This window comes from Octopus bimaculoides, chromosome 1, assembly GCF_046866305.1.
Source record: "Octopus bimaculoides isolate indiv1 chromosome 1, ASM4686630v1, whole genome shotgun sequence".
Lineage (NCBI taxonomy): Eukaryota > Metazoa > Mollusca > Cephalopoda > Octopoda > Octopodidae > Octopus > Octopus bimaculoides.
In genome coordinates this window covers 101,319,678-101,347,352 of record NC_142928.1, presented here as the reverse complement: position 1 = coordinate 101,347,352, position 27,675 = coordinate 101,319,678, and the positions used below count along the sequence as shown (strand labels likewise).

At 35.1% G+C, this 27,675-nt stretch overlaps 2 protein-coding genes across 10 annotated transcripts in view; both read right to left on the bottom strand.

Annotated features, from left to right (window-relative positions):
* LOC106875347 (uncharacterized) overlaps positions 1–11,316 on the bottom strand; it is a 74,420-nt gene extending 63,104 nt beyond the window's left edge. For 2 of the 3 annotated variants that reach the window (XM_089354927.1, XM_089354938.1), the window contains exon 1: positions 10,926–11,316. The gene's annotated coding sequence lies outside the window, so the exon portion shown is untranslated. Of the gene's footprint in view, positions 1–6,833; positions 6,900–10,925 lie in introns of all 3 variants that reach the window. The other variant, XM_089354946.1, reaches the window with a different exon arrangement.
* Positions 11,317–18,664: 7,348 nt separating this feature from the next.
* LOC106875349 (tetratricopeptide repeat protein 29) overlaps positions 18,665–27,675 on the bottom strand; it is a 36,811-nt gene continuing 27,800 nt past the window's right edge. For all 7 annotated transcript variants that reach the window (XM_089354908.1, XM_089354916.1, XM_014923440.3 and 4 more), the window contains exons 6-10: positions 27,112–27,197; positions 25,688–25,779; positions 22,717–22,840; positions 20,397–20,697; positions 18,665–18,811 (exon numbers count right to left, since the gene is read on the bottom strand). In XM_089354908.1, coding sequence (XP_089211034.1) covers positions 20,422–20,697; positions 22,717–22,840; positions 25,688–25,779; positions 27,112–27,197 — 578 coding nt within the window. In that variant the 3' untranslated portion in view covers positions 18,665–18,811; positions 20,397–20,421. The remainder of the gene's footprint in view (positions 18,812–20,396; positions 20,698–22,716; positions 22,841–25,687; positions 25,780–27,111; positions 27,198–27,675) is intronic.

Sequence of the window (27,675 nt, the reverse complement as noted above, 5' to 3'; positions counted from 1 at the left end):
TTGAGTTACTGTCAGGTGACTTTTGGCCAACCCTGTATATGTCCAATGAATCACAACAGAAAACATAAGTGGTTATACTTTCTTTTATTGATCCAGGACAGAAAGCACCTATAAATTTCAACTGAAAATTACAAAGTCAATGAAAATCGATATTAAATGAAAAACTTACAAGTTAAGTTGAACTGGAAGAATAAAGGATTGTTTCAAACTAAGCTGATGAAACTTCTTCATAATAACCAGTTTATTTTAAAATTATTATATTTATTATTACAAATATATTGTCATTGGATTTACTTGTGTCAGATTCATAATAATGATTGTTATATTAGTGTTAACATACTTAATGCAGGGAGCATTAAAAAGCTAACTAGAAATAATTTCTCAGTAAAGAAAAAAAATTAATCAATGACAAGTGTTGTTTTCCTTATTTTGGTAAATATGGAGAAGTGTAGACATAACCAAATTTACTAAAGAAATGACTTGTACTATCCTTCTTATAGTATGTTGTATGTCACTTTTAGTAGTTGAGCAGTTTTTAACAAAAACAGTGAATAGGTTTTAAGTGCATGTAAGCCCTTTAACAACTAATCATAAAGTGGCAAAACATTTGCCATAATAAGAATCCTTTTAGTTTGATAACCAGGAAAGGGTTACTAAAATTATACGTGGGAAAATTTAGGTACATAAATAGACATGTACGTGTGTTTATGTATTACTGCTTCATGGTCTTCACATCACAAGACTGTTGTAAATGAATCTCACTGTAATGCAAACAGTGTTGTTCGTTTCCACTATTGTGAAAACATGTCTGGTCACAGGGAAATATTACCTCACTTGAAAAACACATGAGGGTTAGTGATGACAGGAAGGGCATCAGGCTATAGGAAATCTACCACAATAAATTCCATCTGACCCATACGAGCATGGAAAAGTGGATGTTATGATGATGATGATATACAGAAAGGATCAGAGGCATGAAGTATTCAGTATTGCACTGAACATACTGAGTGTCTTTTTCATAGCACCAACACCAGTGAGGTCACCATGAAGCTTGCAAAACTAAGAATCCCATCAATTGAGCAGATTAGAGAAGGAGGTGGCTTTACCCAAGGAGATGAGGTGGTTAAAGTGAGAGAGAAGGGAACCAGAACGGAAAGGCCTCTTGCTGTAGAGGAGCTACATAGTCACTTACTATATATACAGGGTGCGTTAGGTATTTGAGGATATACCTTTTTTGGATCATTGCTGCATTTTTTGCTAACTCTGTATAATCTTTGTTTCAGAAAATAATAATGGTACTCAAGAATGATACTCAGCTTACTCAAGAAACAAAGAGGTATGCTGTTATTGTGGTTATAAAGGCTGAGCATAGTGATTTAGAAATATCTTGAGTTTTAAAAGTTGCCAGATCTTTTGTCTACAAAGTTTGTAAGGAGCTAGAGACTGAAGATGGAAATGTATCACCAGTATCAAAGCATAAAAGGCATTCTAAATGCCCTGAAATCATCAGAACACATGAATTTATCCAGCAAGTTCAACAGACCATTGATTACAATCCAAAAAAGTCCATGAGGTCAATTGCAAAAGATCTCCATGTGTCAGAAGGAACAGTCAGAAATGTTGTCCATGAAGACATCAGATATAAGTCTTATATGATGAGGAAAGGTCAATTTGTCCAAAAAAGCAAAAGAAAATCACTACATCGGATCTAAAAGGCTCTTACACAAACTGAAAAATCCAGCAGAAGATTTGATTTGGTTTTTCTCAAACGAGAGAAAAACTTTGACCAAGATCAAAAAGTTAACAGAAGAAATGACAGATGGTTATGTGTAGACCCTTTGGAAGTTCCAAGTGTTATGCATACAAGATTTCCTGCAACTGTCATGATTTTAAGGATTGTCAGCAATGAAGGACATGTGATGCCTCCTTACTTCTTTTCACAAGGCCTTAGAGTTAACTCTGCTGCCTACATTGAGGTCCTGGAAATAATTGTTAAGTTCTGGATAGACAGAGTATGCAATGGAAGGCCATATGTGTTTCAGTAAGACTCTGTACTATTACACATGGTTCTAGTAACACAGGAAAGGATGGCTGAAAATTTTCATGATCATATAACCCCTAACATTTAGCCTCCTAATTCCCCAGATCTCAATCCATTGGACTATTACATGTGGAGCGTTGTTGAGAGAGAGAGATAAATGAACACAGCCGTAACACTAAAGATTCTATGAAAGCTGCCATAGTCAGAGTAATGTCCAAAATGAACCAGGACCACTTGATTCGAGCATGTAGATGATTTAATCTCATATAGAAGCAGTTTTTGAAGCTGAAGGTGGTTTTATTAAATAACATTATAGAAAAAAAGGTTTATTTTTATCCTCATAGCATTCTTTGATAAATTAAGTTATTATCTGTTACTATATATTTGTTTTTTTATAAACATAAATCTGTCCTCAAATATCTTACGCACCCTGCATATATACAGGGGTTGGACAAAATAATGGAAATACCTAGCATCATAATTTTGAAATATCTATAAAACCATCAAAAGCTTGTTTATTTTTATGTTTTTTGATTTATTATTAGTGTTACTTAATATGTTTTGCTAAAATTGCTGTTTCTTTTCAGATATCATCAGAAAAAGGTAATTAAAATTCATTAAAATGACAGATCTATCAGACTTTCAAAGAGGTCAAATTGAGGGTGCTCGTATGGCAGGTGCTAGCATAATGAAAACCGCTGAAATGTTTGGTGTATCAAGAAGTACTGTCTCGAAAGTAATGACAGCCTTTGAGAAAGAGGGGAAAAACCTCCTCATCAAAACAAAAACTCTGGAGGAAAACCAAAACTTTCAGATAGGAACCGTTGGACTCTTACGTGAATTGTTAGAAAGGATCACAAAAGTACAGCTCCCAAAATTACTGCAGAGCTTAATGACCACCTCAAGAACCCATTTTCCACAGAAACTGTTCTCCAGGAGCTGCACAAGGCCGGATTTCATGGGAGGACTGCAATTAGAAAACCACTACTTTCAAAAACAAAAGTTGCAAACCATTTAGAGTGGAGTAAAAACCTACAGAATTGGTCCTTAGAGCAGTGGAACAATGTTATTTTCTTGGACAAGTCATCCTTTACCTTTTTTCCAACCACCGGTCAAGTATACATGTGGAGACAGCCAAAAGAAGCATTTGACCGAGACTGCCTTCTTCCAACTGTTAAACATGGAGGAGGATCTGTGATTATCGGGGGGGGGGGGGCTATATCTTAGAAATCCGCTGGCCTCATGGTTTCCCTTCATGGCAGAATTAACAGTCAAGACTATTTAAACATTTTATCTGATCAAATTCATCCTATGGTTGCAGAATTGTTTCTGGAGGGAAATGCAATCTTTCAGGATGATAATGCACCAATTCACACAGCTAAAGTTGTTACTGAATGGCACGAGGAATATTCTAGTGAAGTTGAACATCTTATCTGGCCACCACAGTCCCCAAATCTCAATATTATTGAACATTTATGGTGTATTTTAGAAAAACAAGTAAGGAGTCGATATCCTCCACCATCATCACTACAAGAACTGGAGACTGTTTTAGTTGAAGAATGGACAAAAATTCCTTTGGAAACAATTCAAACTTTGTACGAGTCCATACCTCGTAGAATTCAAGCTGTAATTACTGCCAAAGGTGGTCCTACCCCATATTAAAATAAATTTGTTTGAAATTTTAAGGTGTTTCCATTATTTTGTCGAACCCCTGTACATTATCTGAAGTGTATAATATTGTATGTCTATTTCGGCCGATCTTACCAATCAGTTTTGTGCTAAGGATTCAATGGAGTCTTAGGTAACAATCCGATTATGTAACTCTGCATTCATCAGATATGGAATGAAACATGGCGACATCAGCTACTTCTGATGAGCACAAAGTTACATAATTCCCTAACACGAAACTGATTGGTAAGATCAGCCATAGTGGATATATAATACTGTACACTTCAGATAATATACCCTCTCTATTGACAGATATATGGGTGCATTTTTTTCTGACTTATGAACTCTCAGATGACACACACACACTCAGTAGTTAGAGTGTCGAGCTTACGATCGTGAGGTTGTGAGTTCGATTCCTGGACCGGGTTTGAGTTGTGTTCTTGAGCAAGGCACTTTATTTCACATTGCCCCAGCTAATTCAGCTGTAGAAATGAGTTGCGACATCACTGGTGTCAAGCTCTATCGGCCTTTGTCTTCCCATTAGATAACATCAGTGGTGTGGAGAGGAAAGGGTGGTATGCATGGGTGATTGCTAGCCTTCCATAAAACAACCTTGCCTGGACTTGTGCCTCAGAGGGTAACTTTCTAGGTACAATCCCATGGTCATTCATGACTGAAGGGGGTCTCCTCATACATATATATATATATATATATATATATATATATATATATATATATATATATATATATATACAGAGCTGGGCTAAGTCCGTTAATCCGTTAATTGTTAATTAATGAAGTTAACATTTTCATTAACGATTTAACTTTTAAGTTAACTTTGAAAATCATTATCAGACTAGTTAACTTCCATTAACTCGAGTCTGTTAACCCCAAAAGCTCATAAAAACTAGTAAACGTTTAAAAATATCTATTGTTTTCAGATTGTCTTAGCATATTTAATATTGTATGTGTCATTCTTTCAACCCCGATATAACACTACTTATTATTATAAATAACTTGTGGGATCTTGTTTGGCCTTGCCTGGATTTGAAACCAAATCCACCTGCTTGTTGCTTGCAAAAACAGTGGGAAATTTCTTTGTCCTGTCAAGAGGGAACAGTCTCCACTGCCCCTCTTACCTTTCCTTTCCAGAAAAAAGTGGCTTGCAGCAGGTTTGGAGGTCAGATACGTTGAATACACCCCAAAAAACTGTGAATAAAAATTATTCCACACTGAAGTACGAAATATTTACCGAAAGAATAAAATCTTGTACCGATTATACCTGTATTTTAATTAATTCAAATTAATGTACTTCATCTTGAAAAGTGGCAAAATTTTTGTCAGTTGCCATTTGGGATAATTTTAGTAACAAATCAAACAGGTAAGATACATTAAGAATTTCAATTTTAGTGCTTATCCATAATGTTATTGCTTTTACACCTGTTAATTAAATTTACCTGCCCATAAAAGTCAAATTTACTGAGCAAGATCAACTAAAGTTACGTAACTATAAACCAATGTTACATAACTATATAAAGTTACCTAACTATATAAAGCACACACTGTTAAAATTACAAATCTGTATATAAAAAATTTACAAAGTTACAAGCAAATATTGTGGACACACCTTTTGAACCTGAATAATTCAAAATAACGTGGACAAATAAGTATTACATTTGACAGATTAATATGAACACTAAAGGTGTTTTTAAGTGATTTTTTTTCTTACACACACACACATAACACGGATTCGTTCAGTTGGGACTACATGTGTGTTACTTTGACATCAATATTCCATAAAATTTGTTTATGGGGAGAAAAATATCAATAGATGTGTGAGTGAGAAAGAAACGAGGAGGGAGGTTTTGGGATGTGCTAGAAACAACAGCCAGCTCTTTAAATCATACATTTTCCTCTTAAATTGTTAACAATTTATTTTTAAACTGAAAATGTTTCTCTCACGTGTTTTAAGTACGTAGTGAAAAAAAAAAGGCCCAAATCGTTTCAAACTGGAGTGGTGAGGGGGTGGCGGGAGTGTAAAAAAAAATTGCCAAAATTTTTTTTTTTTTCGTGAAAAGATGCCTCCATCATCCTGGAGACTTTGGTGAAAAACATTGGAAAAAATCCCCGTCAAAACGGAGAAATTCCAACTTACGTGGGCCGTCTGCTCTGAAACTCCTACCCCGCCCCCTTCCAAAAATTTTACCCACAAATTTCTTTGTAATCCTAATCTACACCGTTTGAAAGGTATTAGCATAAAATCTTATTAAGAAATACCTGTTTTCCAGAAAGTTACGAGGGGGAAAATGTCGGGTCCTGTGAATTTTCCGAAACTCCTCCCCCCAACCCCTCATAAATTTTTTCCAACAAATCATTGCATACACTCAATCTACAGGATATAAGCAATTATTTGGTGAAAGTTTCGTTAAAAAATATCAAATACTTCTGAAAGTTATGAGGCAACAAAATTGGTGGGGTACTAAACTGTAGTTATGCCTTTTTTCAATAAACGTTAACGCATTGACGTTCCGTTGCATTTTCAAAGAACTAACGGATTAACGAAGTTAACTTTTCAATTAACGGTGCCCACCTCTGTGTGTGTGTGTATGTGTGTGTGTAAGAGAGGCTCAGGGAAGAGCTGGAAAGATAAAAAATAGTGATGATACGAGGAGAGCAGAAGAGAGTGGAGATGAAGTAAATATGGAGGTGTTTAATAAAACATTACTAGTAACAATAATAAACTATAATATATTGACTTCAAATTTTTGGCAGTAGGCCAGCAAGTCTAGAAGGGGTTGGTCAATTACATCGACTCCAGTGCTCAAATGGTACTTATTTTATCAACCCCAAAAGGATGAAAGATGAAGTCGATCTCAACAGAATTTGAACCCAGAATGTAAAGATGGACAAAATGTTGCTAAGCGTTTTGCTCAGTATGCTAATGATTCTGACATCTTGCCACCTTTAAGTGGCTAGCAGGCCACTATTGGGGATTGAACCCTGTATCTCTGAAACTCCAGTTAAGTGCTTTGTACCATTAAGCTAAGCAACCCATGGCACAATGAACTATTATATTATTAACTGTTTTTCACTGCAATAGAATTTGAAACCGATATTATCTTACTTGGAAGCAAGTGAAGGTTAGTGGCAGGAAGGGCATCTGGCCACAGAAAATCCACCTCAACAAATTCTGTTTGACCCATGAAAGAATGGAAAAGTGGACATTAAAATGATGATGATGAAAAAAATGATATGTGAATAGAAATTATACAAGTAGATATTCTCTTAATGATAACCATTTATATTATATTAGGCATCTGCTGAAATGATACTATATACAGTTGGTGAATTAATTCACTGTTTACTTAGAATGTTTCATAAAAAAATTTTTTTCCCTGCATAGATAAGACATGAACAACTTTTTTTCAAGAAGTAGGCTGCATGAAACAAGGCACATCATTGGCAGACCACATTACAAAAAGATAAAAAGTATATATATATATATATATATATATATATATATATATATTTTTTGTTGGGCATGTCATTCAGAAAATCTTGCAAATCACAAGTTGTCTATGACTGGCATAGATAATAAAAGTTACAGACATTTTGCACATTAGAGGAATGAGTTACACAGTTAGTGGCATGGCTAGTGGGGGTGAGGGTTGATAGGGGCAGTCTGCCTTGGATGATATTTATATGTGGGTAGCACTTTGAGTTTGTTGTATAAATCTGTAAAGAAGACGGTGGGAGTGGGATGGGGGGAAGACATGGACTCCACACACTCTAACTATGCCACTGACTATAGTGTACAGCAGTGGTGCTCATCCAGTTTTTGCTCATGGACCCCTTTGATTCCTATTTTACTCAGGGGGTGGGGCCCTCACAGCCATTTGGTGTCTATAAAAAAAAAATGTTTAAATATTTATATTGCAGAAATATAACCAGTTTATTGCACATAAATTTTAACAATGAATTCTTATATGGACTCATAAGAGCCTATATGGACCCTGGTTGAGAATCACTGGTGTAGAGATAAAAGGAGTGTATTTATTTATTTTTGTTAAATGGTATACTCCAAACCCTACCCAGTTTGTGCAACAAGTATCAGTCAAAACAACTAATTTTACCAAATCTGATAAGGCACATGAAATGGTTAGTTGAACTGTTCTACTGTTAGGAGTTTGCTATACCTTGTTATATGTTTGAATCCTACTAGAATCAGCTTTGCCTTCTATCCCTTTGGTATTAATAAAGTAAGTAGCAGGCAAGTGATTTGATCTGGGACCAATTGCAATGTGGAAGACACGTTAGCCATTCAAATTACACAAAGACTGTTGACTGGGTCACAGTTTCAAGTGATGAACATTTTGAAACAATATAACAAATACTAAATGTTTAAAGGAAGTTAACAGTCTTCATGTGTTTTTGAATGGCTAATGTGTCTTTCACACTGCAAAGTAAGTTTTATATAAGTATAGGCTTGGGTGTGTGGTAAGAAGCTTGCTTCTCACCCACATGCTTTCAGATTTCCCACTGCATGGTACCTTGGGCAAGTGTCTTCCACTATAGCACTGTGTCACCTTAGGCTTTGAATGGATGTGAAAGGTGGAAACTGAAAGAAGCCCATCATGTGTGTGTGTGTATGTATATACTCAAGAAACCAATATTCCTCTGTTAGTCAATACTCCTCATGTAATTTTGGGCCAAGTTGGCCCTGACTGAGCAGACCAATGACCAAAGGCATTCCAACCTTGACCATCTTGTCTTTTTAAGGGTACATCTTCGGCTATATTAGAAGTAGTGTTTTTCTTCATAGGAGAGGAAATGGTTATGGAAGGCAGGGAGGGTGAGGTGCAAAAATGTAAAAACCTGAATCTTTTATTCTTTTAGACAAAAATCTTTTTCAAAATTGTAATTTTCGTAAGAAACACCAATAAATAAATAAATAAATAAAAGTATGAAGCCACTAATTTGAAATTTTGTCCCATTATCCAACGTTTCCTCAACAGGGTGTGATTGGAGAAAAACTTAGCTGTTATTTCTAGCAGGTTGTGTGACTGCATTGAACACTGGGTTTTTAACTCTCATCTCTTTATACTGTTGAATATTAACAACGAATCTTGTTTTTATCTTAAAATGTATGTCCCATCTAATAATTAGTGAACTGTTTTCTGTTCTTTAATACTTCAATCATAACTTGGCTAAAGAAATAAGAAACATTATGAAGTAATTTGAGTATCAATAACGAATTAAAGTGGATGATGTCTTATATTTTCAAAACAAATTTGTTAAAAGCTATTGCATAAATACTTTCAATGTCAATCTTTATCAAGGTCAACAGTTGCTACTAACTGAAAGAACAATAAATGAGAGAGGGAGGAAGAAAGAGAGAAAGAGAGAGAGAGAGGAGTGGACGGGGATGGCGGATAGCAAGTGGACATAGTGAGGCCGAATGTGAACTTCATGCCCTGTAACATCCAAACGGATTTAAGACGTTTTTGGTATCTCTTCAACTCCCGGTGACCTATGGAAACTACTTAAACTAAGGAAATGTGATAAAAATAACAGCCGATCTCATTAATTTTGATGCACTAGACGTTAGACAAAGGGGGGGGGGGGATATTGGAGTAAAATTTAAGTTACGGTTTCGATTCTTAAGCCAAGCCCAAAATGATGTGTGTGTGTGTGTGTATATATATATATATATATATATATATATATATATATATATTCTGTTGTGTCTGGGGAGAGTCATTTTCTTATTGTGCCTTAAAACCAAATCCAAAAACGAAATATATATATATATATATATATATATATATATATATATATATATATATATATCGTGTCCTAAAATGCACTACGTGTAGCCCTTCGGGGTGCCCTTGCATGAAACCGTAAGGTATGCAGTTTAAAATGTTAGGTATTAGGATAAGGGTGATTAGTGAAAGACGGAAAAGAGAGGATGTTGTTTCCAAAACAACAAAATGCATGTATGCTTTTGTACGTCAGTGTCCCAGATTACTCTCAGATAAAGTTTAGCTCCGCTGTGGGGCCCCGGTCCCACCAAAACCTACAGATATAGAGAACGAAGATTCTATTTTCTAGAAATGGCAGCTAAATCCATCATAATTTGATACTCATGCCCTGTAACACTCTACAGTCATAACAAAGGGGACATTGGAGAGTGTTATCCAAGATATACAAAGGAAGATAAAAATTGTGATCGTCATGGCTGGAATAGCTTTGCTCGTTCAGAGCTGATTTGAAGCTAACGAACAGCAAGAGAAGTGAACCATTGAAAGTAGCCTCTGCGTAGTCGTTGGATCGACTGGAAATAGCAGCCAAATTCCTATAAAATCACGATTTGCCGTTTTAGAAAAGAAGGTCATATTGGATAAAGTAGCTCTGGATATACTTAAACCCTTCCATGAAGAAAGAATGGATCTAAACAACAATAACACAAGAACATGCAGTAGTTTGAGTGCAACATGTCCAAACTGTATCACTGCACATCATATCATAAACTGCTGCATGTTTGAGTGTACAGTACGTTAAATTCAAAACAATAGAACAGAGGATTGCATCTAACCGTTCGAATGACTATGTGCCATAGGAATACGCTCAGTTTAGACAATTCGAGATAAACGTCTTTTCTATTTTAATTCTGTTAGACATTTAGGATGCATTTTGGGAATCTACATAGCGTCGTACGAGATGAGGTGTTTAGTTATGCAACTTCACAAAAACAATCTTGATTAAATACTAAATAAAAAGAAATATAATCTAGAAAAGGGTGTCTCCATATTACAATATTTAAAGAACGAAAGTATTCAATAAGGAAAATAAATCTGATAGGACATTAGTGTAGTCTATTATAGCAAACTCGACACTAGATAATTCCAAGACTAAAGCTGTTTCAATTTTTCGTTGATAATTTCTCCTATAGCTACAAACTTGAGTGGTGTTTAATCTGGAAAATATAGGTGTAAGGTTAGTTATTCAAAGGTAAATATATATGTGTTTAATGAAATATTAGTATCAACAATAAACGATGTATGTATGTGTGTGTATGTATGTATGTATGTATGTATGTAAGTGTGTGCGTGTGTGTGTGTATGAAACCGATTCTCCGTGAGAAAACAATTATGTTCTCTTATCTAAACAATTTCCTTGAAAAAAGTAAATACTATAGTTTGGTGCGACTTACCAGGACGATTGAAATGGTAAAAGGACGAAATGGAATTAAAGAGATCCAGCAGCGAAACTAATCTGGTTTCACACAATAGTGAAAGTGTAAAAAAAGTGCAGAAATCAGTAGTTTTGGTCATTACTTGTTAGTAATGAGACACTGAACAGGTAGAGGTAGAAACAAATAGACATCTTATTTTCTTCATTGGTATATACAAAAAAAAAAAGATAAATAAGACGACGAAAAAGTTGTTAAATCAAGAAAATCTATTGACAGTCATGCTGAATGAACAATATCCTGCAATATACATTTGGAGCATAGCCAACACTTGTAATATTGCAGTAACTTAGAAAGTTAATCTTCAGCGATGACAATTACATGCACTTTTCTTGAGAAAGCTGGCATAACTGATTTTAGAAAAAAAAGGAGTTATCTGCTCTTGGTTAAGTTTCTGAACCTCAACCGCCTTTCGGAAAGGTAAATCAGTTGTAGAAATAAAGTTCTAAGAGAAATTTCAGATTTCTCTTGATTTAAATCTAAATCAATCATCTTATATTCGCAAAGAATTTTTTCTTGCTTTATTTTATTTTTTTTTCCAGAAGTCATTTTAGCGTTGACCAAATACATTAACCAAAATGAACTTCCCCAGAGCCAGTCATTCTCCATCATCATCAGAGACGCCATCTGCGTTAAAAATAATATTTAAGTTAAATTAATAACTGGAAATGATAATATGGATATTATTTTCATCTTCTATTCGGAAAGTAGGGGTAACAACTCTGGGTACTTTTTGATACCATTCAGACTTTATCATCATAGCATAGTGCCTTCACCATAATTGTCAAAGTAATGATGATAGAATCAAAAAGTAAAAGTACAAAGTTGTACATCAGTTAGCATTAGAAAATGGAATTGTTGAATGATTGCATAATTCAAAGATGGCATCCACATGAAAGTTATCTCCTGTATTTGTTGAAGAATAAAAATAACTGTAGTGATTGATTAATATTGTTATTTTTCTCATTGCATAATTATTTCTAGTTAGATTTTTATTTCTCCCTGCATTAAATATTTTGACACCAACTTAAAAATCTATGTTTTTCTTATCATTTGTATAAAAATGGTTGTTTGAGTTGATGAGGCTGGCCAGAGAAGAATTAGAAAGAATACATACATACATACATGTATGCATATATATGTGCATACATACATCATCATCATCGTTTAACGTCTGCTTTCCATGCTAGCATGGGTTGGACGATTTCACCGAGGACTGGTGAACCAGATGGCTACACCAGGCTCCAATCTGATTTGGCAGAGTTTCTACAGCTGGATGCCCTTCCTAACGCCAACCACTCCGAGAGTGTAGTGGGTGCTTTTACGTGCCACCGGCACAAAGGCCAGTCAGGCGGTACTGGCAACGGCCACGCTCAAAATGGTGTATTTTACGTGCCACCTGCACAGGAGCCAGTCCAGCGGCACTGGCAACGATCTCGCTCGAATGTCTTTACGCGTGCCACCGGCACAAGTGTCAGGAAGGCGCCGCTGGGCACAGGTGCCATCTCGATTTCGCTTTTGCTTACCCCAACAGGTCTTCGCAAGCCGAGTTTCGTGTCATGATTGTATATATACATGCATGCATACATACATCACTTGGCTCTATCATTAAGGTACATTTACCAAGCTTGTGCAATGGTCAAATTTTCTTTGGCACTGTGTATCACCAATCAACATGTTCTTTTGGCCTTTTATCATTTTCTTAATGAGATACAACATCTTGAGATCAATTTTCACCACCTTGTTTCAAATCTTCTCAGGTCTCACATACTCCATTAAACTTTAAGCACTTGATACTTCCTTATGTTGCTGTTATCCTCCATCTGTATCACATACCAACACCAGCACAGTCTTCTCTCTTGCTCACTACTTCTGGTTCTCTATGTACCAAGTTTTCTTCCAGCTCATTTGTACTCTTTTATAGATGCAAATCACACATCCAGCAAAGCTTGCCTGTTTAATTTCTTTCTAGTCTTTGTAAGTCTTCTGCATTTAAGCTTCCCATCTCATTACCATGCAGCATTTTAGTTCATACACAGACATCATACAGTCTGCCCTTCATTCTGAGGCAATTCTGATACACTGGAAAGTTGTCTGGGGATCCAAGTGTCAAAGGACCCAATACTAGTCTGCTCTGTCTTGCTGTCTGTAAATAAATACTAGAAGGACCAGTGCATTGCTTTGCCCATGGGCCTATAATGCCAATAAGCAAAGATGATCCTGTTGCAAAGGAGAAGACCTTTGTTGCCAGCAGAGGTAACAGCGTCCTTTTTTTTTCTTGTGGGCAGTGGATCAGAGAGGGGGAGGGGAGTAGTTTCATATGAGTGTGAGGAGAATAACAGATAGTTAGAGATGGTGATTGGGGTGAATGTAGTGAGTGATGAATAAAGAGGGATAAAGTACTGCATGTCAAAGTTCAATTAGATATTCTTCTTTTTACTCTCTTTCTGTTTTTTTTTTCATCTCTTGCTTTTATCTCTTAGGCAAACAAGCAAGATATTCAGTACTTTTCTCAGCAGATTCAAAATTGTGATTTGTTAGTCAGGTAGTTGAACTGTGACCCACTGAACCACTGCAGCTCACTATAAAAGTCTATTTTTTGCTTCTTTAAGGGTGTTCTAATATGGAATTATTTTGTTCATTAGCTATTTCCTATTCAAATCTATTCTAAAGCGATTTAATGACATTTAACTAAATTGATAAACTATAGATTAAATGTTAATCAAATTTAACTCTATTGTGTTGGGTGTTTCATCAGTTTTCATGATGAGCATTCAGTAGTTCAGATCTGAATGCTCATCTGGTTTGTTAAATTAATGAGTAATTGGCTGAGTTTCTCACAGATGTTTACTCTTCACATAACTCTCAGACTAAATCAACATGACACAATGTAACATGGTTGAACTTTTGAATTAGAGACACAATCCTACTGACAGGTTTCCAAATAGTTTACATCTGCCTGATTTCACTGACAGGATGACAGGGATGATTTGAGGCTATGGTAAAAGACATTTGCTTAAGATGGCACACATGAATGAAAGAATGTTCAATGCTGATAAATATTTTGCAATTAATTTACAAAAATGAACATTCTGAAAGTTAAATATTGGTACATAATATATCTGAGAAAGGCTGAAAAAAACCCCAAAAAACAAGCTGAAATAACAACTGGAATCCTATTTTGTTAGACTTGTAAAAATAAAAGAAAGCCTAATATACCCATTTAATTCCAAAGAAAATTACCTGAATTTGCTATTTGTGACATTTAGTGACAAAAAACCCTGTCTACCAATAGACATTTAGTTTCTTTATTTGACAAAGGAACATAAAACTACCAAGAAAATTGGTGACAATAACTTGGGAAATGAAGCATTAAAGACTAACTTAGACTTTCAACCATTCAACCCTGCTTTGATGTAATTAGCAGTGGCAGCTTGCCATTAACTGCAATGAAGAAAATTGAAGCAAGATATTTTCAAAGAACTGTACTAACGTTAAACAATAGTAATTTATTTGCCTGATACATTTACTCTTACTATTTACTCTTTTACTTGTTTCAGTCATTTGACAGCGGCCATGCTGGAGCACTGCCTTTAGTTGAGCAAATCGACCCCAGGACTTATTCTTTGGATGCCTAGTACTTATTCTATCGGTCTCTTTTGCCGAACCGCTAAGTTAAGGGGACCTAAACACACCACCATCAGTTGTCAAGTGATGTTGGGGGGACAAACACAGACACACAAACATATACACACATATACATATATATATATACATATATACGACCGGCTTCTTTCAGTTTCCGTCTACCAAATCCACTCACAAGGCTTTGGTCGGCCCGAGGCTATAGTAGAAGACACTTACCCAAGGTGCCACGCAGTGGGAATGAACCCGGAACCATGTGGTTGGTAAGCAAACAACTTACCACACAGCCACTCCTTTTAAAAACATTTTGATTAGAAACAAATTCTTTCTGGAATAAAATGGAAAAACATTCTGTGGATCTATGACAGATTTGTTGGAAAATAGACATTTTGTTTGTTATGTTTTATATAATTTTCCCATACTGGTAGTGTAGAAGTGACATCCATTTGTAAATTTGAATCTTTGTGTCCTTTTTATCTCTATTAGTTCAGTCTTCACCAGGAGTGAGTCAAAATGTCTTAATCATCTGCATGCTGGATTTAACCTTACAAGAGACACCAAAGTGAAATGGTAAAATAATGTTGAATCCCTTTTCTGTGACTGTGGATCAGCCTTATCAATGAGTCACCCGCTGTTTCATCCATCATTAGGTTCCCCTTTTCATTGAAATGATTTGAGAAATAACACAAAAATATGCACAAAACTACATAAAAGAGTGTGGAGTTAAGATAATAAATTCTCTGTAGGAAGAGTAAGAGATATATCTATTAAACCAAAGCAAATGATATTCCTAATGATTCTAGTTGAAAACTGCAACAATAACTGTAACAATGTTTGAACATGTCACAGTTTACTTATATTTTAATGTTATTATAGGTCAGAGAGAAGGCAGTAAGCTTGCAGAATCAGTAACACATAAGACAAAATACTTTGTGACACTTCTTCCAGTTCTTTATGTTCTAATTTCAAATCCCACCAATCTCATGTTTTCACCATCGATAAATAAAGTACCAGTCAAGTACTGGGGTTCATATAAGCTACTTGCTCTTCCCCTTAAAAATTGTTAGCTTGAACTCTGTAACAGATGAGCATCCCATTCAAGGGAATGTTGTAATATCAGTCACATATACACCAAGAAAACTGAGTAACAAGCCTTAAAAGTTCTAGACATCAAGAAAAATTTTTTTTTAAAGCTGGAGATTTTTTCAGTGTATTACACTAACTATTGGAGTATGTCTTTTACTAAAAGATACCATTCTTATTTCTGATTCCTCAGCCTCAAGATTTGTTTTGTAGCAAGTGCCATAAAACAAGAAACACCATTCCCAGTATACTTTCAATCCCCACTTGTCAATCTTCATCTGAAATAATTTCCTTTCATTAAAGCCAGTGGTCTTCAACCAGGGTCCATATTAGATTTTTGAGGGTCCTTGCAAGCAAAACAATAAGCTGGATACACACAGTAGTATATTACAATTCCATGAAAAAAAATTTCGATTTAGATGTGTTTATCGGGAGAAACAGCTAGGTTTCTTTCTCAAATATTTTACAAAGTTCAACCTACAAAATTTTGAAAGAAGATTTTATGAAACTAATTTGTAAACATTGAGAGGTTATGGAGGTCCACCAGAGTAAAATAGTCATCAAAGGGGTCTATAGATTAAAAAAAAAATGGTTGAGAACCACTGGTTTAAGCAATGTTATGTCACTGCTTATTTCTTATTCTCTGGAATATACAGCTTTTGTGCTGGTAAAATAAGTTTTGTTTCATAAATTAAAAGAGAAACATCAGTGATCATAGTTTTTTGTAGCCCTTCCTATATGGCATATCAATGAAAGTGATATCTAGTTTTAATTTCTGTAAGTGAATATCACATGACCAACCAGATTATCAGATGTTGTTACACATTGCTGGTCACAATACATTTTGCATCATTTCAGCCTTTGTAACTGAATAGATAAAGGTAAAAACATGAGCAGGTGGGAATTCCAGAAGGTGGTAAATGTGATGTCACAATCAAGAAGAATCTTTGAAGGGTATTTTTATCCCATCATTTAAAAAATTATTTCATTCTTTCCTGTTGATGTATTTAAACACTGTTATTCTCTTCTTTTTTAAAAAATTATTACAGTCATACTTCACTATTCTTAATTTCTCAAAATCGGCACAAATTCTGAATATTTATTAACCTCATATTGTTTATAGTTCAAACATATTTACTTATTTATCTTATGTTACATTTAGAATACAATAGTGTTATTGATCATAGGTTTCTAATGATCAATTATTTGTCCACATTTCTGACAGTAAGACTGACAAGGGAGTGTTGATGCAACTCAGAGCAAATACCTCACAGCGCATTTTTATTCAAAAGCATTGGTGTTTCAGTTTACCTGCTGATGTATATAATCATGCACACACACACACACACACACACGTACATATGTTTGCACACACACACACATGTACATATGCTTGCACACACACATACAAACAAGGTGGGGAAACTGATAGAGTTGTAAGAATGTTGGATAGGTTACTTTGAGATAATCGTCCTGGTTGTTTGCACTCTGAGATCATATAAAAAAAAACTGGCACTCCATTGTTTACAATGATAAAGCTTCCAGTTGATCCAATCAATGGAACAGCCTGCTCATGAAATTAACATGCAAGTAGCTGAGCATTCCATAGACATGTGTACCCTTAACGTAGTTCTCAGGGAGATTCAGCATGACACAAAATGTGACAAAGCTGGCCCTTTGAATTACAGGTACAGCTCAATTTTACCAGCTGAATGAACTGGAGTAATGTGAAATAAAGTGTCTTGCTTTGGAATACAATGTGCTGATGGTTTTTGAACTCATGACCATTTGGTCGTGAGCCGAATACCCCTAACCACTAAGCCACATGCCTTCACTGAATTCATTTACTACTGAAATCAATAAATGAAATACCCGTCTTGCACTGAAGTTGATTCTTCTCTTTCTGGAAGAATTTAGCTGTCATCAAACCTGGAGAGGAATGGGCTCAGCTAGATCTAAAAACTACCCAAAATACCTTGGTTATGAAACATCTTTGCTGTTCCAACCATGATCATCCCATTTTTTTCTCAGATGTTGTGTATTTTGGACTACATTATCTAATGTGACCTTCCTTTTTTTTTTTTTAAGATGGTTAGGCACGATTTGATGGAACTTGGTTGCTATCCTTAGCTGGTCAAGTAATCATATAACAATCCAATTATGACTTTCTGATTATGATTTAGCCACAAAACAGCCCTAATCAAACAAATTTATGATTAAAACCAATCCAGTTATGACCATCATGTCTTCTTGTATGTCAAGGATTCATCATCATCATTTAACATACTGGCATGGGTTGGGTGGTTTGACAAGAGCTGGCAAGGCCAGAATCTGCAGCAGGTTCCAGTCTGTTTTGGCTGGATGCCCTTTCTAATGCCAACCACTTTACAGAGTGTACTGGGTGCTTTTTATGTGACACCGTCACCTGTAATTTTTATGTGGCACCAGCACCAGTGCATTTTATGTGGTACCATCACCAGTGCTTTTTATGTGGTACCGTCACCAGTGCTTTTTATGTGGTACCGTCACCAGTGCTTTTTATGTACCACTAGCACCATTGTTTAATGTATTCTTCTTTATCTATGACAGTTGAGTATGACAGTAAGGAAGACTTGGCTACTATTTTTAATGAGTTGAGCTACTGTGTAGAGGATCTTTTGTTGGCCTGTGGTTATGAAGCTGATGAGGATGATGGTGGTAGCCAATGTTTGTGATGATGAGGGAAATGGTGGTGGTGGTGGTGATGATGATGATGATGATGATGAAAAAATGATAACGGTGGTTGTTGTTGGTTATAAAGATGAGTTGACAACAGTAACATGTAATAATCTGACCAATATGATATTTTTGTAGCAACTGTAAAACATAAGGTAATTGTAAAAGAGAGACAATTTGTAAAAAGAGAGACATTTTAGAAATAAATGAAAAACAAAGCACAAAAGTAATACAAACAAAATAAAATAGCAAATATATTAAAATATGTTAATAGCTTTATTATTGAAGTATTTAACACGAACACATTGACTTTGCAAACATTTCTTCTTTTTTTTTTTGCCAAGAAGTTTCTCTGTTTGATAATAATTTCTCTATGGTCAACTTTGGATGCCTTGCTCCAGAATCTGTGAAGAAGTAAAATATTGTAAGAAGTATAAACAAATGTTTAAGATATCTGGAGTGAGACTGATTAGTTTCTCATTTTCACACACAGAGGGGGGAAAAGTGTCATAGCTATTATTCTATGTAGGCTTCTTTAGAGGTTGTGTAAGGATAACTTAGTGAGGTTAGAATGGATAATGTTTAGCTTAAATTTTCACAAATAAATTATTAGATGAAGAATATTCATATTTTGTGTGTAAGAGAAATATACAGAAGAACGATAGAGTGAGTTATTTAGTATAAGATGAGGAAAGTACAAGTACTGGAGGTGAGAGAAAGATATAAAGCTGATTCAGTGAATAAGTGTAGGTATGGGCAGCATGATATAAAAAAGTTTTTATTTCTCATAGATATATAGGTGCAGGTGTGGCAGTGTGGTAAGAAGTTTGCTTCCCAACCACGTGGTTCTAAGTTCAGCCCCACTGTGTAGAACCTAGCCTTGTAAGTGGATTTGGTAGATAGAAACTCAAAGAAGCCCATTATACATACAGAGTCCGCCAAAAAAATAAAGAAGCCTGTCATATATATATATATATATATATATATATATCATCATCATCATCATCATCATCATCATCGTTTAACGTCCGCTTTCCATGCTAGCATGGGTTGGACGATTTGACTGAGGACTGGTGAAACCGGATGGCAACACCAGGCTCCAGTCTGATTTGGCAGAGTTTCTACAGCTGGATGCCCTTCCTAACGCCAACCACTCAGAGAGTGTAGTGGGTGCTTTTACGTGTCACCCGCACGAAAACGGCCACGCTCGAAATGGTGTCTTTTATGTGCCACCCGCACAAGCCAGTCCAGGGGCACTGGCAACGATCTCGCTCGAAAATCCTACAGGAGCCAGTCAGGCGGTACTGGCAACGGCCACGCTCAAAATGGTGCATCTCATGTGCCACCCGCACAAGAACCAGTCCAGGGGCACTGGCAACGATCTTACTTGGCTTGCCGGGTCTTCTCACGCACAGCCCATTTCCAAAGGTCTCGGTCCGTAGTCATCGCCTCGGTGAGGCCCAATGTACGAAGGTCTTGCCTCACCACCTCAGGCCAGGTCTTCCTGGGCCTACCTCTTCCACGGGTTCCCTCAACTGTTAGATGTAGTATATACATATACTATACACACACACAATGGTGGACTCTCCCATTAGTTTTGACATATAAGGCTCTGAATACCTACACCTTCTTTGAATGCTTATGTAGAATATGATATTTGAGTCCTGCTAATGATTTGCAAAGAAACCTGCAGATGGTTAGTCAACATTCCTGTACCCACTATCAAGCTGACTGTACATGAAGACTTTAGGTATTCTTTCGTCCCTCATTCTGATGATGTGACCAATCCAGCACAATTGTGACTGCATATCTATCACATATGTATATATATATTAAGGTTAAAAGGCACAAAAACAGTGGAACTATTAATCATTTCCTGAAATACGCATTGAATTTCATAAAGTGAATTAGCATTTTTATAATGTATCAGAAATCAGTGAGTGTTTTCTTACAAGGAAAATCTATGCATAAATAGAAACATAAAACTACCTTATTATTTGATAATTAAGATGATTTAGTTGGGTCCATCAGTGCTTCCATTTCCAAATAGAGCTGTTTTGCTAAACTCTTCAACAGCAAACTCTTCTGTTCTAAAACATTTCCATTTGAGCAAAGAATTATCAGGTTTCAATAGTGGAGCATATAAGTGGCATATATATGCTTCATTCATCTTATGAGCCAATGAGATACCAAAATGCACACGGTTAGCATTTAAGGATGAAGTGTCATTCAAAGCTCGAGATATGTTGTATGCCTTGTTGAAGTACTCAACAGCATGAGAATGCATACACTGAAAAGGAAAAAAAATCAATCAAATCATATTATCCAGTTAATGTATGAGAATGGACAAAACTTATAAGTTGTTGAAAAAATTGTTGTAAGTACTAAGCACTCATCATCTACCATCTCCATCAATCTTCACCAAACCATTCCTGGGAAGGTCCTCAGGCACCTCCTCCATAGGGTCCTATTAGAAGCAACTATCATTAGGTTTTTCTGGTTGGATTCCCAAGAGTGATCAACTGAGACTATGGATATTATCCAACATCTATTACCCGTGTATGTAAATAGATGGCTTTGTTGAGAAAACTACTCATTGATTTTCTCACATCTCGTCTAAGTATGTGAACAAACAAAATTACAATTTGTCAGAAGTAATGTAGTGAGTATTGTTCATGAACACTGACTATTCAATGCTCAACAAAGTAAGCTAATTCAACTCCACAATACACCTACACTTTTCACATACCTATTAATGACATTCTACACAATCATAACAAAGCCTGATATATAACATATATATAAAATCCTTTTGAAGTATGTAGAATGAAAGATTTTTAGCAAAGAATGGAAATCAAGCCATGATACTTACCCCTTACAAATACTAAGTACAGATTTCTCCCATGGGTACAAAGCCATGAATTTGTAGGGGAAGTGTGTAGTCAATTGAACTGTGCCTGTTATTTTGCAGGACTTTAGGGTAGTGGATTAGTAGAATTGTTAAAGTGCTAGATAAAATACCATTCTGACTGTTTATGTTCTGAGTTCAAATCCCACTGACGTCAAATTTACCTTTCATCCCACTGGGGTCAATAAAATAAAAAGTGTTGGGGTTGATGGTACAGACTTCTCCCTTCGCCTCCCCACAAAACTGCTGGCTGTGTGCCGAAATCAGAAAACATTATTTTACAGGAATTTATTTAATCAATCTAATATATGCATAGTATTTATTTTGTCAATTTTGGAAGAATGAAAGAAAAAAATGTAACACTGAAAGATTTGAAATTAAAAACACTGAGAAATAAAGCATGGTCATGTATTTAGCTTGGTATGTTGCTGTCAGTAGACTACACAGTAAAACCCAACATTATATTGGTTTCAGATTTTGGCACAAGGCCAGTGATTTGGGGGGAGAGGATAAGTCGATTACATTGACTCCAGTACTCAACTGCATTTGAACTTAGAATGTAAAGATGAATGAAATGCTGTTAAGCCTGCTAGCAATTCTACCAGCTCATCGCCTTAAAGCCCAACCTAATATTGATAATATAGCATTTAAGTGTTAACTGATATAAGACAATAAAGTTTATTTAAATGCTTAATATTTCTTTTTTCTATGTTAGAATGGATGGATTATTTTTTTGGAAATAACTATCATAAAGTATATATAAATACTTATTGTTGTCACAATATACCATAGCTATTGCTAATGAAGTAAGTGGTTAAACAGGAGAAGCAAAAGAAAATACCTATCTTTGGTAATTAGTATAAGAAGTATACAATGTAAAGCTATAACAAAATAATAACTTGTGACATGACCAACAGACCTGTCAGTTATCATAAGGGTAAAGACTCCCTTCAGTCATGAATGACCATGGAATTGCACCTAGAAAGTTCCTCTCCAAGGCACAAGTTTGGGCAAGGTTGTCTTATGGAAAACCAGCAGTTGCCCATGCATACCAGTCTCCCCTCTCCACACCACTGATGTTATCCAAGGGAAAAGCAAAGGCTGATATAGCTTGGCATTGGTGATGTTGCAACTCATTTCTACAGGTGAGTGAACTGGAACATTGTGAAATAAAGTGTCTCGCTCAAGAATACAACACAGCCTGGCCCAGGAATTGAACTCACTACCACATGATTGTGAGCCTGATGCTCTAACCACTGAGTCATGCACTGTCACTGTTATTGTACATTATTATTATTAGAGAATCTTCAGTTATAATTTATGCATAAAGACAGATGTACACAGAAATCAGAAATACATGCAAACGTCATTAAGTAGATTATATAATGAAATATAGCTTACCAAAGAGTTGTATATACAACCCAAATGGTGACAAGCATTACTGTAAGCTTTTTGTTGACCACTTTTTTCAGCCGTGTCAACAGCAAATTTTAAATAATTGATGCATGCTTCAGTGTTGCCTTTTCTGAAATAACATGATATCATTTTAAACATAATTACACTCATAAAATAACTTCAAATGTCACTTAAATTGGGTGATTTTTGAAGGGCATTTGAAACCATTTTAAAATTTATATAAAGTTAGAATCAGATTTACTGTTAAAAAAACACTCAAGTAGATTAAACATAGTAGTAAAAAAAGAAAACAACATAACATTTGGACAAAATGAAGACAATGACAAAAGAGTAACTCTTCTTTCAGATAAATCAAGGATAATCATTAATCAGAAATGAATTACCATATTTTAAAGTATACAAAGCAATGTAGCAATGTAAATGTACTGGTAGAATGTAAAAAGCATCCATTACACTCTTGGAATGGTTGGCATTAGGAAGGGCATCCAGCTGTAGAAGTCAAACCAAACCATACTGGAACTCTGTGGAGCTTTCCAGCTCCAGTCAATCTGTCTAACTCATGCCAGCATAGAAAGCAGATACTAAATGATGACAATGATGATGATGATGATGACGACGACGATGTAGTGTAAGGATTCAAACATCATCATTGTCTTTCTAAATCTGGCTGCATTTCACAAAGAAATTTTGGTCATCCAAAATTGTCTTGGTATATAAGGTGAACTACCTTTTTTGGCTATAAATTGTGGTCTGAAAAATTAGACTTCTATGCTGGGAAATATGATAAGAAAATATGCTAATGCCAATCTGCTAATTTAGAAGTATATTCTTAATTCAGTACATTTTGTGTATGTAGACAATGAAATATAATTTGATGATCAATAATTTCAACCAAAATCTTAGATGATTTTTTTTTAACCAATGAACAGAGTTATAATTACAGCAGTATTTGAACAGCTAATGTGTCTAGTGCTGTACAGAAACTAATGAAGATGTAACAAACTATCATCTCTGTTGTTTAACATGCATTTTCTCAAGCTGGCACAGATTAGATAGTGTGTAGTAAAGAATGCTGCCCCTGTGTCATTCAATGAAGCTCAATATCCTGAGACTTTATCCTCTTCATTACATTTTCTTAGCTTTTCTCTGCTACAAGTATCTCACCAAATGGAGATACATCAATTTTTTACCCAATAAGTGTTGTCCATTTGCATGGGAACACAGCTAACATCATTAATGGTCCTCCGAAGTTGCTTCTTTTTTCTGTTAGCTTGATACTCTGCATTTTCTTTTTCATTCATATAAATTGCTATATTTAACATTGTAGTCGTGGCAGATACTGGTGTCATGCAACTGGCATCTGTGCTGGTGGCATGTAAAAGCACTCATATCACTCTTGGAATGGTTGGCGTTAGGAAGGGCACATCCAGCCACAGAAACCAAATCAGACTGGAGTCTGGTGCAGCCCCTCAACTTACCAGCCCTGGTCAAACCATCTGACCCATGCCAGCAGGGGCAATGGACGTTAAATGGTGATGATGATAACAAATATTGGATCTATTTTAAAACGGGGGCCACATTTTTCATTAATGTTTTATGTAGTGTTTTTGGTACGGAAAGACTTTCAAACTTCGTATACTTATCTATTTTGTGTTATAGAACAGAAAAATATTTTTGTATTCGAATTTATTTCATGTAAAAAATTGTCTTATTTCGATAATTTCAACCAATCACTGACAAGTATTCAGTTGTTTACATTTACTCCTTTGGCTGATTAAGCGATGTAAAGCGTATTTAATCTCCATACCTTCGTTGTATTTGCTTTTTTCATTTTAAATTTGCTTTAACCCTAACCCTAACCCTAACCCTAGGGTTAGGGTTAGAGTTAGGGTTAGGGTTAATTGTTTCAGAATCGTTTGTTTATGTAGTCGGCACTTAATGTATATCGGCTGAATGGACGTCAGTGATTGGTTGAAATTACAGAAATACGACAACTTTAACATGGAATAACTTATGGATTTCTTTTTTTTTTAAGAAGACTAAGAGAAAAAGATGTTTTATATGACACATTCTACCAGTGTTCCAAGTTTCAAAGTGTTTCGTTAATGAAAAATGTGGCCCCCGTTTTAAAAAAGATCCCAAATATTTATTAATAAACTGATAAATTTAAAATGTACTTTAGAATGTGACTTTAGCATCAGCTTATTTCTTATTAGCTTATAGTTACAATCCTTTTATGATCATTTCTTTGTAAAGAGCTAACTAATATTATAACAATCAATTAAGAGCCTAAGTTATGCCTCAAGGATATTTGGACAATATTTATTAGATATTTCATTAGATATCTAATGACATATGTGTATATGTTAAAGTATATAAATTTCTTGTATGGCTTCTTCACATGTCTCTCACTTGTTTACTCCAATATATTCTTGTCAGAAAAATAGTTTTCCCAAATTTGCTGCTAGAATAATTAGTTATTCATGTTCTACTCAAGACAATTATTTCAATGAAAAAAATATTTGTTAGTCTCAAGAGTCAATTAGAATAAATAAGATATTGAACCAGCAACACAGAAATCTCCAGTTCAAGCTTGCTACATGAATCTTGATGTCATAGAATTTATTCCTTAGTCTATTCTTCATTCCATTGTATTTCATTGTTTGTACTATTATTTTATGCCTAATCCTATTCTTTATTCCTCCCTATTTTCTTGTTCTTTATTTTATTTGCTTTTTTTCTGGGCTTTATTTTAATGAACTTCATCTAACTGTTGTTAATTGACACTATAACTCCAGAGAATGTTACCAGTAATAAACTGGTGTCCTATTCTGAGGCAATTCAGTTTTCCCTGCTTAACATTATTGGATCCACAACTAAACTCCAACTTTATGAATATCTTTGCTTATAGAAACATTTATCATTATCAATAGCATATAAAGCAATGAATTCTTACAATTGATAAGCCCGTGCAATAGCCTCTGCAGCTCGTCCCATTCCTTCAATGTCCTCATAACGCTCAGTTACATCTAAGAATTCTTTCAAGCGCTATGAAGAAAAAAGAAAATATACAAAAAGATATCTATCAAATAAATAGATACATTTATTTGACCTAATTATACTAATGATTAACAATTTTATACCTGATGGAATAAAAGGGCAGACATCTGGGATAGGCTGCCCACGTAAATTAAAATTTCTTCATTTTGACGGGGTTTTTTTCTGGAGAGGGGTGGAGTTTAAAAGAAACCATTTCTCAAAAAAATCCTTTTGTTAAAAAGATGCTCCAGATTATTTACAAGAGCACTGTGAAAAGTTCCTGTCAAAATAGAGAAATTCCAATTCATGTGGGTGACCTATCCCAGACGTCAGCCACCAAAAGTTATTTTAACAGTGGAATTATATTTACCAAGTTTTGTTTAAACTAAATTTGATTTTTTTCTTTCTCTGTAATAATGATTTCTCACATTAACATAAGTTAAGTGGATCCTAGTATGTGCCTAGTGGTTGTTTTTATCACTCTTTTCAGGACTGATAAAAGAAACACTAGAAGTTCTTAAAATAATGAGTCAATTGTACTCCAGAGGGATGGATTGTTAGAATGCCAAGGAATCAACAGTTCATATTCTGTCACTGACATTATACTATGCCTTTGTCAAACAGTGGTTTAATGGTACAGTCTACCTAAAGAAGTAAAATGAAGTTAAATTTACTACTATAAGTAGCAAAGACACTGTAAAACTGACAAGTTTGTTAGCTTGTGGAATTACACTCAAATGTTTCAATAAATCTGCTACAAACTTGGGTCCTGTTTAGAACAAGGAGTGTCATTCATCCATCCTTGGGATAAATTCCAGCACACAGTGACACCTTTCTATAAGTTCAAGGTTAATGTATAAGAAGAGATATAAAATATTCATTCAAAGCCTCTAAGCAAAATTGGTAGTATTAAGTTTACTTTGAACTGTTTCCACCTAAAACCATCTGATACACTCATACCAATTAACGTTTTGCTTCCTAAACTTCATACTTTGCTCTTCATTAAAGTACTTGTTTTAACGAGTTCAGAGGATTGGAAACAAAAATCAAGTGAGGTGTTATTCGGATTCAGAACTATCAAGCCTGAAGCCATATATACTATAAAGAATCCAGTATTAGTGCAACCACTTGAAACTTCTCTATAATAAATAATTTTAGAAGATAAATGTCTCTATTTGCATCGGCCTGCTTTTCAAGCAGCTGAGGAAAGTATAAAGGTCCTGGATTAAAATAAAATCCATCCAACCACCTTTATTAAAATTGCTCTTAATGTAAATACAACTATTAATAAAAAAGTATGATATACATGATTGAAGGGAAAAAATTATACAGATTACTTACAGGAAGAGCTACATCTGGTTCCTCTGCTTTTAAATAAGCCAAACCCAATTTATATACAGCTTCACCAATAATTTTATTATCTTTACCTGAAAAACAGAGGATAATCTCTTTAATATGATGTTATGTTGCTGTGATATATTACAGTGTTCATATGTTGTACAGTGGTGATAGTGAGTTCTATAGAAATGATAGTCTGTTCTTTGATGGTAGTGGATAGCTATATGATAGGTCACAGAATGTTGTTATAAGCAAAAAATAGTAGAGGTACTGCTGTACTATGAGTTGGTACTGGTGATATGAACTTTCAAATTTTTCACTGAGTTACTTTCAAATAAATTATAAACAATTTGACAATGAAATTCAATTAACCTGTAGTGAGTAAGAAAAGTTATTTTTGCTATCACATTGGAGCACAGTTGAGCTATGGCAACTCCAGCCAATCAGGGCTGGGCATGTATTGATACCAAAAGCAGTTCTCTGCCCAAGAAGAGTTAAGCACACGTTTCAGTCAGTTAGCAAAAAGACAACAGTCCAGTAACTTTCACTGAAGTGGTGACCCTTTAC